This window comes from Trachurus japonicus, chromosome 24 (genome assembly GCF_045865225.1).
Source record: "Trachurus japonicus isolate A0001 chromosome 24, Traja_1.0".
NCBI classification, from domain to species: Eukaryota; Metazoa; Chordata; class Actinopteri; order Carangiformes; family Carangidae; genus Trachurus; species Trachurus japonicus.
The window spans coordinates 5,024,442-5,038,296 of NC_140930.1; the positions used below are offsets into that span (position 1 = coordinate 5,024,442).

The window sequence follows — 13,855 nt, forward strand, 5'->3', positions numbered from 1 at the left end:
ATCTTGGTGTCACAGCTTTAGCGAAAAAATTAATCTCAGAATAAAAAAGAAGCACGAGGTCCTGATGTCTCCATCCTCTGTCCTCAGGCCTGTGGCTCTTACAGTAGCAGCGATCACAGCTTTGTAGGAGGCTGATCTCAGTCACTGTCAGCGGCCAATCAAAAACAATCATGTTAATCTGTGTGAATGCAGCTCTCTCATTTTTTTTTAAAATATTTTTTTACTTGAACCCTTTTCGTCACGGTCGCCCACTTGCTTGCTGTGATCACATTCAGCCTCGACTCTGGGAATTCAGTGAAGCGACAAAAATGTTTTTAAATGCAAATACCAATGCATAAATAAAGAGAGGGATACCTCCCCCCACGAGGCTCAGATTAACTGCAGGAGATGCATCATGGTTCAACACTGAAACAGAGATGAAGTGGTTCATTTGGACCACAGGAAACCACCGACCTTTACCACAGCCTGTATTTAAGAGCTGTTTGGAAAGCAGCTGTTTTTTCACCACCTACCGCAAATGTACATTTTTTAAAAACGCATTTGATTCCACTTTCTGGAAACATGCAGATGCACCTGTCTTTGCATGGTGCCATGGTGATCTTTACCCTTCTCTTCAGTGACTACACCAGGGTTTGTTCTGCTGTCAGAGGAGGTACAGGTCTGTAGATGATGACTGCAGCGCTCGATTGGTCGGAACGGATCAATACGAGCCAATCAGTGAAGTGTTTTCCTCCAGTGGCTCAACTCTGAGAGTGGCACTATAGTGTTCAGCCGGGCGAGTTCAATATTTCTTATCACAACAGTTGACAGTTTTTACAGCTGTTAGATGGAGCTCTTCCTGGAGAAGAGGTGTTGGGGACCAAACCAGAGGCTGAGACTGTTTTAAAATAAAGATTTATATAATCTAAGTGGCAAAATGAATGTCCATCCTATTTATTATCACAAACTAGAAGTTGAAGTTAATTTGTCTGTGAAGGTTTCAGTCGTCCGGGCCTTGTGGTCAAAAAATCGATGCAACAAGACTTCTCTTTGGTTCTTGAAGACGTTTCGCCTCTTGTCCAAAAGGTTTCTTCAGTTCTTAACACCGGTGTGAGAGTCCTAGGTATTTAACCCTAAGTGGAGACGACGCCTTTGGGGAGGGGGTGCTGAGGGTCGTACTCAGCTGTACACCTACATTTTAAGGAGAAAGGGCACTCGTTCAAGGGCAGATGGTTTGAGAGAGGGGGTAAGGAGGCCTTTGATGTCTCATACAGTGCGGTCTTGGGAGCCGTCCCCAAACGGTTTAACCGCTGTTCACATGATGGATAGTTAATGACCCTTAGGACCAACCCCCAAGGAGTCGTCCCCACCATGAGTTAAATACCTGGTACCACACTGGTCTTTAGAACTGAAGAGGCCTTTTTGACGAGAGGCAAAACGTAGTATTGGCATCAAGACCACCTAACACAAGACCGAGTCAAGACCAAGACTTTGAGGAGGTCGAGACCAAGTAAGACCATGACTAAGGGCACACTCACACTAGGCAGTCGTTGCCCAAGCACGTTTGCCCCCTAAAGTCTGGATTCTATGGCTAGTGTGAGTGCAAGTGTACCGTGCTTGAGTACGGTAGACTTGGTCTCGGGTTCGTTCTCCATCGCGCTTCTGCAACCGCTTGTAAACAACAGTCACTTAACGGTTGTGTCGCGCCATGCGTATGTCAACATCGCTAGCTAACATTGCCATCGCTTTGAGTAAACTTCAAGATAACCATGACAACCGGTCAAACAGTTAAAAGGCGCCATTCTTTCCACAGTCAGAATACGCGTGCATCCGCTGGGTTGGAAAACAAATAATCCCTCGATATCAACGTGATGACGTGTGTGTCGGAGGCAACCGTGCTTGAGCACACTTGGCTTCGGGGTAATGTGAGTGCCGGCCAGCGGGGGACAGGGGAGGAGGGCATTCGTCGGCCCTAGTGTGAGTCCGAATCCGAGACAAGACCTTGACCTTGGTCAAAACCAAGACCTTGAAAATGTGGTTTTAAGACCAGTCTTGAGACCAAGACTGCTCTCGATACCACAACAATAGCGAAACGTCTTCAAGAACCAAAGAGAAGTCTAGTTTCCTTCAACTTCAGCACTTAATGACACTGAGGTTAAGATGGAGGCTGAGAAACAGTTGATGTGTTGGCTCAGAGGAAGTGGTAGATTAAATTACTAAAAGTCCCATGTTTGAGAACTTTTCCTGTGTTTTATTCAAAGTGTTGATCCTAAAAACCATCTCAGTGTAGTTTTGCATTTCCTCTAACAGCAGGTCGGTGTCAGCCAGTCAGCTGCCTTCATGCTGTGTGGACCTTTTTAAATAATGGTGTTTAAGGGGATAGAAACACATTTGGTCCCTATAGGGAGATCTGCACTGTAGTTAATGTGGTACATGTCGACCACAAGGTTAAAAACAAAAACACAATGATCTCTACTGTGAATTAATAGTTGTTTAAAGTGTGTTGGCAGCAACTGCTAAAGAAGCAGGTTGTAGACTAGTGTGTGAAATAAAAGCAGGAACAAGTCCTTATTTTTTCTAAATGAATAAATGTGTGTGTCAGGATGAGTTCAGTGGTCAGGTGTGTGTGAGTGTGTGAGCTGAACCTGCTGATACAGCAGAGAAACACCAGGTGTAATAGAGCGAGACCGTTTTTCACAAAAGTCAGCCTTAAATGCACTGCAGACCCAACGCACACACACACACACACACACACACACACACACACACACACACACACACACCTATACTGTATGCAGAGCCAGATGCTCTTTGTTACTGCAGCAAAACAAACGCAATGTTAAACTGTGTTGCTGTTGTTAATGATGACACAGACACACACAGAGACACACACACTCTGCATAGTTGGCTCGTTTCCACATGCTGATGCCAGAGGAGCCGCCACACATGGCTGAGAATTAGGGAAAGATGGATGCGAAGGATTAAAGTGATAGTTCAACATTTTGGCAAATTGGCCATTTTTAGAACGGCGGAGCAGAGCCGTGAGCTGCTCAGAGCTACACTACGGAGGCTCATGGGATTTCTTGGTCTCATCAAATACACAATCCAACAACTCCACAACGCTCTGGTGGTAAATTCATGCAAAACAGCTGATGCGTGTTCCCGTTGGAGGCAGTTTTTCATCAAGCAGTCTCTGTATTTCCCTCTAAAACAACTCTGTCTGGTAATGTTCTGTTATTATCTCATAGCGTGGTGAATGTGCAGGTCACAACTTGTCCACCAGAGCGTTGTGGAGTTGTTGGATTGTGTATTTGATTTGAGTTTGATGAGGGAAACCAAGAAATCCCATTAGCCTCCGTAGCGTAGCTCTGAGCAGCTTGTGGCTCTGCTCCGCCGTTCTAAAAATAGCTTGCACCGACAATTAAAGGTAACGAACCTACTGCTATGACTATAGGGATTATGGTAATGGGCCAATTTGCCAAAATGTTGAACTATCCCTTTAAAACAGTTAAGAAAGGTGGAGGAGAGCGAGGAGGAGGAGGAGGAGGAGGAGGAGGAGGAAGAGGATTAATCTGCTGGTCAGGACACACGAGGTGAAGCCAGGAGGAAGTCGTCCTCAGAGTTCACTTTAATCAGCTCCCTTTAACTTTTCGGATTTGTTCCGAGCTGTTTATTCAAACCGTCCGGCCCCCGGCTCCGGCCCCCGGCCTGCGATGGACTTGAGGTGGCCTTGTGTGGCTCAGATTCTCCTCCACTAGCTTTAGTTTTGTCAAAACAAAATATTGTGTCTGAGTTGGTTCGCTTCACCAAACAAAAACTAAAATGTAAAAAATGCATCCGAGTGGAACAGACCTGCAGAAAACAATTAACAGAGAAATCTTTAAAACCTGCAGCCCTGTCTGTAGAAGTCCTGCATTGATCCTTAATCGATCACTAAAACATGACCGTGTTGACATTTCTTTGACCTGCACTTCAAATCTGATTTTATGTTGGTTTTTTTCCAGGACGCTGCAGGGCTCAAATACAGGAAAGTCCAAACCAACAAAAAGTGGAATAAAACACAGATAAAAACATTTAAAACCAATAAAAATCTAAATCAAAAGGAAGAAGCAGACTTTAAAGGACAGGAAATAGATGTTGTCAACCTTATTCTTGTCAATAAAGTTAGACAAGATGCTAAGATAGGTTGTGTGAGAAAACTGTGTTTAGAATTTTTCTTTCAATCCTGTTTTTTATCACGCAAATAATCAAATATGAGACTGTTTTACTGTTTTACCTAACCCTAACATTTAAAGGGACAGAAAAACCATTTATGTAAAAACACATGTAGCAGTATTAAAGGAAGGAGGAAGGAGAGACTTCCTGTTCAGATGCAGAAGGAGTTCTGACATGAAGTGATGCGTTTTTTGTTTGTTTGCTTTTTTTTTTTACTCGAGTTGATTAAAGAATTAACGTTGATGTAAAAACAGACGTGAGATGAAAATCTGCTGAACAGAGAGTAAAGGTGTCGACTGATGACTGTCGCAGTGTGTTGGCAGAACATCGGCCTCTGCCCAGTCACACACACACACACACACACACACACACGCATGCTTTGTTGGGTTGATGCCATAATGAAGTGGTCCCACATTATAATGGAGCTCTCACACACACATACTTGTCTCCCTATATTAATGTGGACTTGGATCGACATAATGCAACACAGAACTAAAGCTAAATCTTTTTCTTATAATTCAGATTTCTGTCAGTGTTGAATGAGTCGGTACAAAACGTGTGATCGTAAACATTTCAAATGAGATGTTGCCATAGTCAATAATAAGATTAACTGTCTGTGGGATAAAGGAGAGACTTGAATAACTTGAAAATTAAATAAAGATAAGAACAGAAATGAGGTGTTGTAAAATAAAGCAGCCATCATGTTTCAGTGTTTTCTGTCTGTCAGCCATCTTCCCCTCAATTAACCTCCTCTTCTTTTCCGTATTTCTCTTTCCATCCTTCTACCTTCAGCTGTTTCACAAATCCAAATCCAAAGTTTTCCGTTCAATCGTTTGAAATTCGAATATCGTTTTCTGCTCCTGTCTGAGAAAAAATGTTTTCCCGTGTGGTAATTTGGTGGTCTTTATCTGCAGATTAGATGTGTTTAAGTGCGACGTCCAGTTTTCTTTTTTACCTCATCAGTGTTGAAATATCGACGCTTCCTCCATCATTGTCTCTTCTTCTCCTTCCTGGTGCATTCTGGGTAAACGTGTCTCTGTCTGTGTCTCAGGTGACGGGACGCTCCGGGTGTGGGATCTGAAGGCCGCTGCGTGTCGATTGGCCATCCCAGCACACAAGGCGGAGATCCTGAGCTGTGATTGGTGCAAATACGACCAGGTGACCGCGCCTCATTTAACTTCCCACTGTTTACTTAGCATCTCTAAAAATAGATTTGAATGAACTCTTTGTACATTTAATTGTTGTATTTCATCAGGTTTATCTCAATTCTAGGTTAAATACACATATGTAATATTTAACAAGCCACATGATCATTAGGGGTGTGCCAAAAAATCGATTCACATAAGAATCATAATTCTCATTTAATACGATTCAGAATCAATATAAAATGTCCCAAAAAAATAAAAAAAATCTGCTGGCTGTCGGCCTCCATTTTTCTTAGAATTTAAAAGGCAGCATGTTTAACTGCAGAGGCACTTTTAATTTTGTTATTTAAACAATGTGATATTACTTTTATGCAACAGTTTCAACAATTCCATCTGAGCATGGATAAATGTTTAAAACTCAATAAATGTGAAAAAGACACTTTAGTCATTCTGTCTTATAAAGCAGACTGGAGTAGATCATGAGGATCCTTTGCACACCGACAGACTGAAGCAGAAATCATTAGGAATCAAATCGTTTTGAATCGAATCGTAGCCCCAAGAATAAAACAATCTAATTGTGAGATAGTAAAAGATTCCCACCCCTAATGATCATAGTTTTAACATTGAAGTTAACCAGGGATTTTCAAAATAAAAGCTCAGTATGAAGTGATTTGTTGTTTGTTTGCAGAACGTGGTGGCCACAGGCTCGGTGGACTGTAGCGTGTGTGTGTGGGACCTGAGGAACGTACGACAGCCTGTCAATCAGATGAGAGGCCACACCTACGCCATCCGCAGAGTCAAGGTACACACACACACACACACACACACACACACACACGCACGCATCCTGGTTTATGTTTCCAACCGCATGCTCTGCACTGAAAAAACTCAAAATCTTTCCAAGAATATTTGTCTTATTTCTTGTCAAAATGTCTAATTTCTAGTCAAAACTAAACTCTTTCCACTTAAATAAGACTCATCACCTAAAATGAACTTGTTTTTTGATCATTTTCACTTGTTTCAAACTAATTTTCCCTTGAAATAAGTAGAAAAATCTGCCAGTGAAAGCATGTTTTTTTGTGCTTGTAATAAGAAAGAAAAACTTGCTCCACTATCAGATTATTTTAAGTGAAAATCTGCTTGAAAGAAGTAAAAAGTGTCTAAAAACAAGCTACTTTTTAATGTGATGAGTCTTATTTTAAGTATGATGAGACTTGTTTTGACTAGTTTTTATGACTAGTTTTGACAAATATTCTTGGTAAAATTTTGAGATTTTGCAGTGTGTCAAATGTTGTATCTACACAGTTGTATCTAAACTGAGGGGGACGAGTGTGTGTGTATGTGTGTGTGTGTGTGTGCGCAGTGTTGGGTCTGACAGCATCAAAACACCCACTTGAATGGACCTAATAAGACCACACACACACAGAGGAAATGTGTGGGTTTGTGTGTGAGAGAACAGACAGCTGCAGAGGAGTCCTTGAACGCATCCCAGTTACTAAGATTAGGCACATGGCACTTCACACACACACACACACACACACACACGCACACACACACACACACACACAGACGTTGACTTGAGTTCATCCAATCGAGGAACTGTTTTGCTCAAACAAGGTTTTTTGGGACAGGTGACACCGATCGATCCAGAGAACTCAGTCTGAAACTCAGTGTGTGTGTGTGTGTGTGTGTGTGTGTGTGTGTGTGTGTGTGTGTGTGTGCGTGTGTGTGTGTGAGAGAGTTTGTCTGTGTTTGCAAATCTGTCGGCTGGTATCGATCGACTGGACGGGTTCAGAGCCGAGGTGAAGGATTCATGATCAGCACAAGAAGAGAGAAGAGATAAAAATAAAGTGGGAGTCAGACCCTTCGATCCACATCTGTCACATCTGTCGACTGTTTCTAACCTGGATGTTTGGAGTTCTGTTGTTGTTGTTGTTGTCATTTAGTCATTTACCCAGACTGTTGTAAACATAACAACAGGTATATAATCGTCTACTGCTACTTTTTAACCCTCGGATGATCCTTCAATTTGTACCACTTCCATGACCCCATGACAAAATTTAGACATCAGTTACTCCCAAAATATTTGTGACACATATAGGGCTGGGTCTTGACTAAACATGAAAACCACTTTTGACATAGTTTTCAAAATTTTTAACCCCTTCCTGGCCAGTTGTTTTTGCTGCAAAAACACAAAACTTCTATGGGGCTCTATGGGCTTTAGGGCTGGTGACAGTATTTTCTCATTTACAGAGTGATAAAAAGAGATGTTCAAAATCCCCTCAGTGAAAACTTCTGACTCTAATATGTCAACAAAATAAAACAAGAATTTTGAAAGAGGCTTTATCCATTGTTCAGATTTCGGTTCTGGAAATTAGCATTAGCATATTTCATTAGATATTGCCTCATTTACATATTTAAACATAAAATTTGACAAAACTTGTAATACAAAAAATATTTGTCTTAATGTGAGTGATAAACTTGGGAAGTTTCATGGTGATATCTGTTAGTTAAAATTTTTACTTTTAAATACATTAAAAAACCCATAGGCGGAGGTGGACATTTTTGTCATGGATTCAATAGAGAGCCTAAGCGGAAGCAGGAAGTAACGGCGCCATGGGACCTCAACTCTGAAAAACTCGCCATTCAAATGAATGAGACTGAAAATTTTTATTTCGTGATCCGATTGAATTGCGCCATGAAAAAAAAAATGTCCTCTACCTGTTTAAAACATCACGTTTCATGCCGAGAAATCAGCAGTTTATCATAAAACGGCAACAGAAGAATGTATTTTGTGTGAAGACTGCTCTACGGACTACAAATCTGTGTCCCACAGAAAATACGTCACCAACTGACACGGGAAAGGGCGGCAATTGGTGTGTGACGTCACCTACGCGACTTGTAGTCTTTCTGCTTACAGATTCTTCTGAATCTTATTCTACAATAGCTTTACAACAAACGGCTGATTTCTCGGGATGAAACGTGATGTTTTAAACAGGTAGAGGACATATTTTTTTCTCATGGCACAATTCAAACGGATCACGAAATAAAATTTTCCGTCCCGTTCATTTGAATGGCGAGTTTTTCAGAGTTGAGGTCCCATGGTGACCGTTACTTCCTGCTTCCGCTTAGGCTCTCTATTCAAATTCAAATTCAAAAATAACTTTATTCATCCCCAAGGGGCAATTAAAAAGCACAGATGTTGTAAAAATGGATGTTGTAAAAATGCATTACGGGTCCAAAAAATGGACTTTCATTCTGAAATTCAGGACATCCAGAGTTTACCCACAGATACACCTCCTTGCCAAAAATCAGGCCCCAGTGACCTTTTATTTGATCGTGGGGGAGTTGGGAAAGTGTAAGAGGTGGACAAAAATGTCCAGGGGTCATCAGAGGATCAGCAAAAATTGAGTATAAAGTATTTAGAGATACCATTAATTCATAAATCAACCTTGATTACATATTCAACTTAGACCATGAACCTAAAGTCCATAATCAGTCGTGTCAGTCTAGATTAAGGCCCTGTCCCAATTCTCCCCCTTAAATCTTCCACTTGCTTTTGAGTGCCCTCAACCGTAAATTCCCCTTGTTGAGGGAAAGCGGCAGAAAATCTTTCCCTATGGAAATGGGACACCACTAGTGTAGTGAACGTAGCGAACGTGATAACATACGTCACATGTTTACAATTATACCGGTGGAGCGTGCTACTATTTTCATTCATGAATAATGCCGGCGGTTCCGCTGTTGTGTTGCCTGTTGCATTGGCTGTGTTTGTTTATCTCAGTCTAAACAATTTTTGTAATTAGTCATGGTTATCAGAGATTAGCGGGGCTAACGGTTAGCTACCTGTTTAACTTTAATAACTCAGTGACTCAATAATCGGTCCGTGAAAAAATATTTTCTCCAGCGGATATCTGAGTTACAACATGACTGAGCTAACTGGAGTAGTTTCATGTTGTGTCCGACAACGGGAGGGTTTTAACAGCTGACGTCCTGCTGCTACCACCGTTAGCTTTGCTGCCGCCGTTAGCTTAGCTACCGTTAGCTGTCCCTGTCAGCTGCAGCCACTGACGCGACACCGTGATTCCCCCAATAAATACCACACATACCGACACAAAACACACACAGAGAGAAATAGTAAAGTTTCTTCAAGCATTTCAGATTTGTCTAAACAGCGATCGAGCGTGACAACGGGTAATTTCATTTTCCACTTCGTTTTAAGCCCGCATCGGACCTCACTACATTTTGAGGGCTGATTTTAAGGGCAAAATCACACTTCCCCTTCCTCCATAGAGTAATGGGACACCCTACCCCTACACGTGAACGCGCAAAATGTAGGGTTAGGGCAAATATTTAGGGTTAGGGGGAGAATTGGGACAGGGCCTAAGTTCACAATCAGTCCAGATAAAGTCCAGATAAATTCCATGATCATTCCACTATCAGTCTAGATAAAGTCCAGAATCCATTGAGAATCCGTCCAGGAATCATTCTAGAAAAGGTCTAGGATCAGTCCAGAATCAGTCCTGTATCAGTCCAGATATGATGATAGTTCTGCTGATCAAAAAAAGGACAATTAATCTGCGGTTTCTATTGTTTCTGTCATTTCATCACATCCTGCTTCACATACACATAGTCGATGTTTGACTGAAGCTGGACAGATGAACAGAGGGAAAACAAACAGAGTGTGAAGAAGAGAAACACTGATGGGAACTTGAGTGTAGAAGAGTGAAGGTGTCTGACAGAGACTCTCTCTGTTTTACATCGTCACAGCTGCTCAGATTCTCATAACTGCTGTTATTGCTTCGTTTACGAGCGACTTGGTGACGATGCTGATGAAGCAGCTGCAATATGGAAGAGAGAAAGAGAAAGTACGACATGAGGAGTGAGACTGAATGTACCTGGTGAGGAGGGTGAGAATGTCAGGAGCAGAGAGGAGGAACAGATGAGTGAATAAATTAATTTCGGGGCTCTTCTCTTAGCCGGCAGTCAGAGTAAACGACTCTCTGTGGACCGAGTCCTCCGACTGCTGAGCAGAAGAGAGGCTGAAGACTCGACTCCTCAGCCCCAAAGCTTTATTTCACTCTGATGCACAAAATGTCACTTTCTTTTCTTCTTTCTACACCTTTGTATGAGAGGAGGGAAAAACCTCCAGCTGCTGCAGCATCAAACAAAACTCACAACACAGAGAAATATGTAAATGAGCAGGAATCCCTGGAAAGGTTGTGTTTTATTTTGAAAGAAACAAAACTTCAGGTCTGAAAGATGAACTTCTGTCCCAAAAAATCAATGGACAACGACTGAAAATCAAATTACATGTTGTCTTTAGATTGAATTAGTTTGTTTTGGTTCTACATTGTTGTGTTAAAGGGATAGTTCAACATTTTGTCAAACTGGCCCATTGCCATAATCCCTATAGTCAGAGTTGTTTTAGAGGTAAATTCATGTAAAACCGCTGATGCGCGTTGCCTTCAGGGACAGTTTCAGAGTTGTTGGATTGTGTATTTAGCTCTGAGCAGCTCACGACTCTGCACCGCCGTTCTAAAAAATAGCTTGCACCGACAATTAAAGGTAACGAACCTACTGCTATGACTATAGGGATTATGGCAATGGGCCAATTTGACAAAAATGTTGAACTATCCCTTTAATAGTCAGTCTCTTGTCTTGTTTAATTTTTGTAGTTACTCTAAACCACTCATGTTTTGTATGTTTCATGTATTTTACCAAGTCTTTGAAATCATTTGATCAGATTTTGTGCCTAATCCACAAGCTTGAGATCAATTAAAGCTGGAAAAACAACAAAAATATAAAACTGCAATAAAGAACACATAAAAAACATAAAAACACAACTCACAAATAAACCATCGAACATTGTGATGTTATTCTGACTGGATTTTTAATTTGTTTTCTTGCAGTTTTCTCCGTTCAATAAGACGGTGTTGGCCTCCTGCTCGTACGACTTCACCGTCAGGTAAGAAGATTTCTTTCTCGTATCTTCTGCTCCTGGCGATGAGGTGCTTTGTAAACTCTGTCTGATGAAGCTGAACGTATCATCGGCTCGTTGCTGGTTGTGTTGTCAAGCTCCTCGCCTCTTTTAAAGTGTTTTTGTTTCTCATTTTACATTAATGATCCATGGAAATGACACAAACACAAACAGAAACCCTGTGGAGTTTATTCAAACAGCTCTGGGGAAAAAAAAAACACAATCAAGACGACACAGTAGAGGAAATAATCCCGATATTAACTTCTCTCGGCGTCGTGATACATAAAGAACCTGCAACATGTTTTATTCATGAGACCTGCGCTTTTTTTTTCAATCTCACTTACAAGTTTGACATGAAGTTCTCTGGAGGTTAAAAGGCTGAAGAGGAGGACGTGGTCGTGTATTTTCTGCTTACCCTCCTTTTCTTTCAATTACCAACCACAATGGATGGATGGTGTCATCCCTTAAGTAGTAATGGGTAAGGACACTGTGATAATGTGTGATAAAGGGAAGTGGTGTGTGAGGGAGAGAGAGAAAGAGGGAGGGAGGGAGAGAGGGAGGGAGGAAGAGATGAGCTCCTCCTCTATTGAGCTGCAGCCGCTCGCTTAATAAAATCAGTAATTTCAAGCAAGAGCGCCTTTGTGTTTCTTAGGAGAATATGCTGCCTCTGAATCTTATCCTCTAAGAGAGAAAGAAAGAATTCTTTCTTTCTTTCTCTCTCGCTCTCTTTCTTTCTTTCTTTCTTTCTTTCTTTCTTTCTTTCTTTCTTTCTTTCTTTCTTTCTTTCTTTCTTTCTTTCTCTCTCTTTCTTTTTTTCCTTCTTTCCTTCTCTCTTTCTTTCTTTCTTTCTTTCTTTCTTTCTTTCTTCCTTTCTTTCTGTCTTTCTTTCTCTCTATTTCTTTTTCTTTCTTTCTCTCTTTCTTTCTTTCTTTCTTTCTTTCTCTCTATTTCTTTCTTTCTTTCTCTCTCTCTATTTCTTTCTCTTTTTTTCTTTCTTTCTTTCTTTCTCTCTCTCTCTCTCTCTTTCTTTATTTCTTTCTTTCTTTCTTTCTTTAACATAAATACGTGGAAGACCTTCTCTGGAGTGTCTAGTTTGATTTGTCCATTCAGGGCTTCTGTAGAAACCACTTCCTGTGTAGAAATGAAGCGTTTCGTCCAAACTTTATATGAATTCCCCCATGACAGTGCTTTAATGGTCAGAAAAACACACTCTTTTGCATTTTCTTTTGCAGATTTTCTTGAAATTTCATGAAAATGTGCACAATATTTGGGTGAAAATCAAAGCTAATGATGCAAATCTCATGTAAAAGAATCACTGATGCAACAGTTGCACAGTGTTGACTAACACAGTGACTCCAATGCTCCAGGTCGTGACCCCCTTTTCCTTTTTCCTTGTGAGTTACGAATGAAATTTCTGACCAAACTGAACCGAACTCCTTCAGGCCTCGTCAAATAAAGTAAAAAAAACAAAAAAAACCCTTACTGATCCATCCCTCCGGCTTGAAGGATCAGAAACCCATCGTTCAACCGTCTGTCTCTGAGAAATCGTTTTCTCTTTTTCTCCATCATTTTGTCTCGATGTCTCTAAATGGTTCAATTCAAGTTGTCGCTGAATAAAGGACGGAGGCATGATCGGTGACAAGCTGAAAGAGGGATGATGATGAGGCGTTGGATATATCAGAGAGAGAGAGGGAGAGAGGGAGAGAGGGAGGGATAAAATGCCGAAGGGAGAGAAGGAAGGCTGAAAGATAAATGTGGTGAGTGTTGGCTCGGCGCCAAACCTTGTGTTTTATTGATTCAGGCTTTCGTTGGCTCAAATACTCTGTGCTGAGTACTGATTTCATTATATGCAAAAACACACACACACACACACACTGGGAAACCACCACCTGCCAGACTCTTTCAGTTGTTTGCCTGTGGCTGCTGCGATACCTTTTTAAGGAATGAGAACAGCATCTGTGGAGATGATTCTCAGAAACGCACAAGAAATGCACCAAACAGCTTTTATTTTTTATCTTCTGGGAAGAAGGAGGAGAAGAGGGAGAAGCCCGGTGGCTGCAAACAAAGTGAAAAGATAACTAAAGTAAATCTCTAAAAACTGCCTTTGCATAAGAGGAAAGTTTGGTGAATGAATACGAATGTTGCAGCCTCAAAGACACAGTTTCACTTTTTACTCAGATCAGTTACAGCTTAAAGCTCCATACAGTATAAGTTAGATGTTTGTGTTAAAGCTCCATACAGTATAAAGGTAGATGTTTGTGTTAAAGCTCCATACAGTATAAAGGTAGATGTTTGTGTTAAAGCTCCATACAGTATAAAGGTAGATGTCCATGTGTAGTGTGATTATAAAGCAGCTCTAGGTTCTATATTAATACTGTTAAAGTATCAAAGCCTCAGTCCACAGAGAAATGCACACAGCCTGTATTCAGAAACTGAGCCTTAAAACCAGCCGTCAGGACTTCCTGTCACTTTGTGATGTCACAACAAAGCCCCGCCCCCTCACCATCCATCCAACAACTTGCAGGATTTGTTTTCT

General features: G+C 41.2%; 1 protein-coding gene across 1 annotated transcript in view; it reads left to right on the plus strand.

The window, feature by feature from the left end:
- The window catches only part of pex7 (peroxisomal biogenesis factor 7), a 69,546-nt gene that overhangs the window by 19,742 nt on the left and 35,949 nt on the right, over positions 1-13,855 (plus strand). Inside the window, exons 7-9 of the mRNA XM_085770993.1 lie at positions 5,246-5,352; positions 6,028-6,141; positions 11,252-11,307. Of these exons, the coding sequence (XP_085627119.1) occupies positions 5,246-5,352; positions 6,028-6,141; positions 11,252-11,307 (277 nt within the window). The remainder of the gene's footprint in view (positions 1-5,245; positions 5,353-6,027; positions 6,142-11,251; positions 11,308-13,855) is intronic.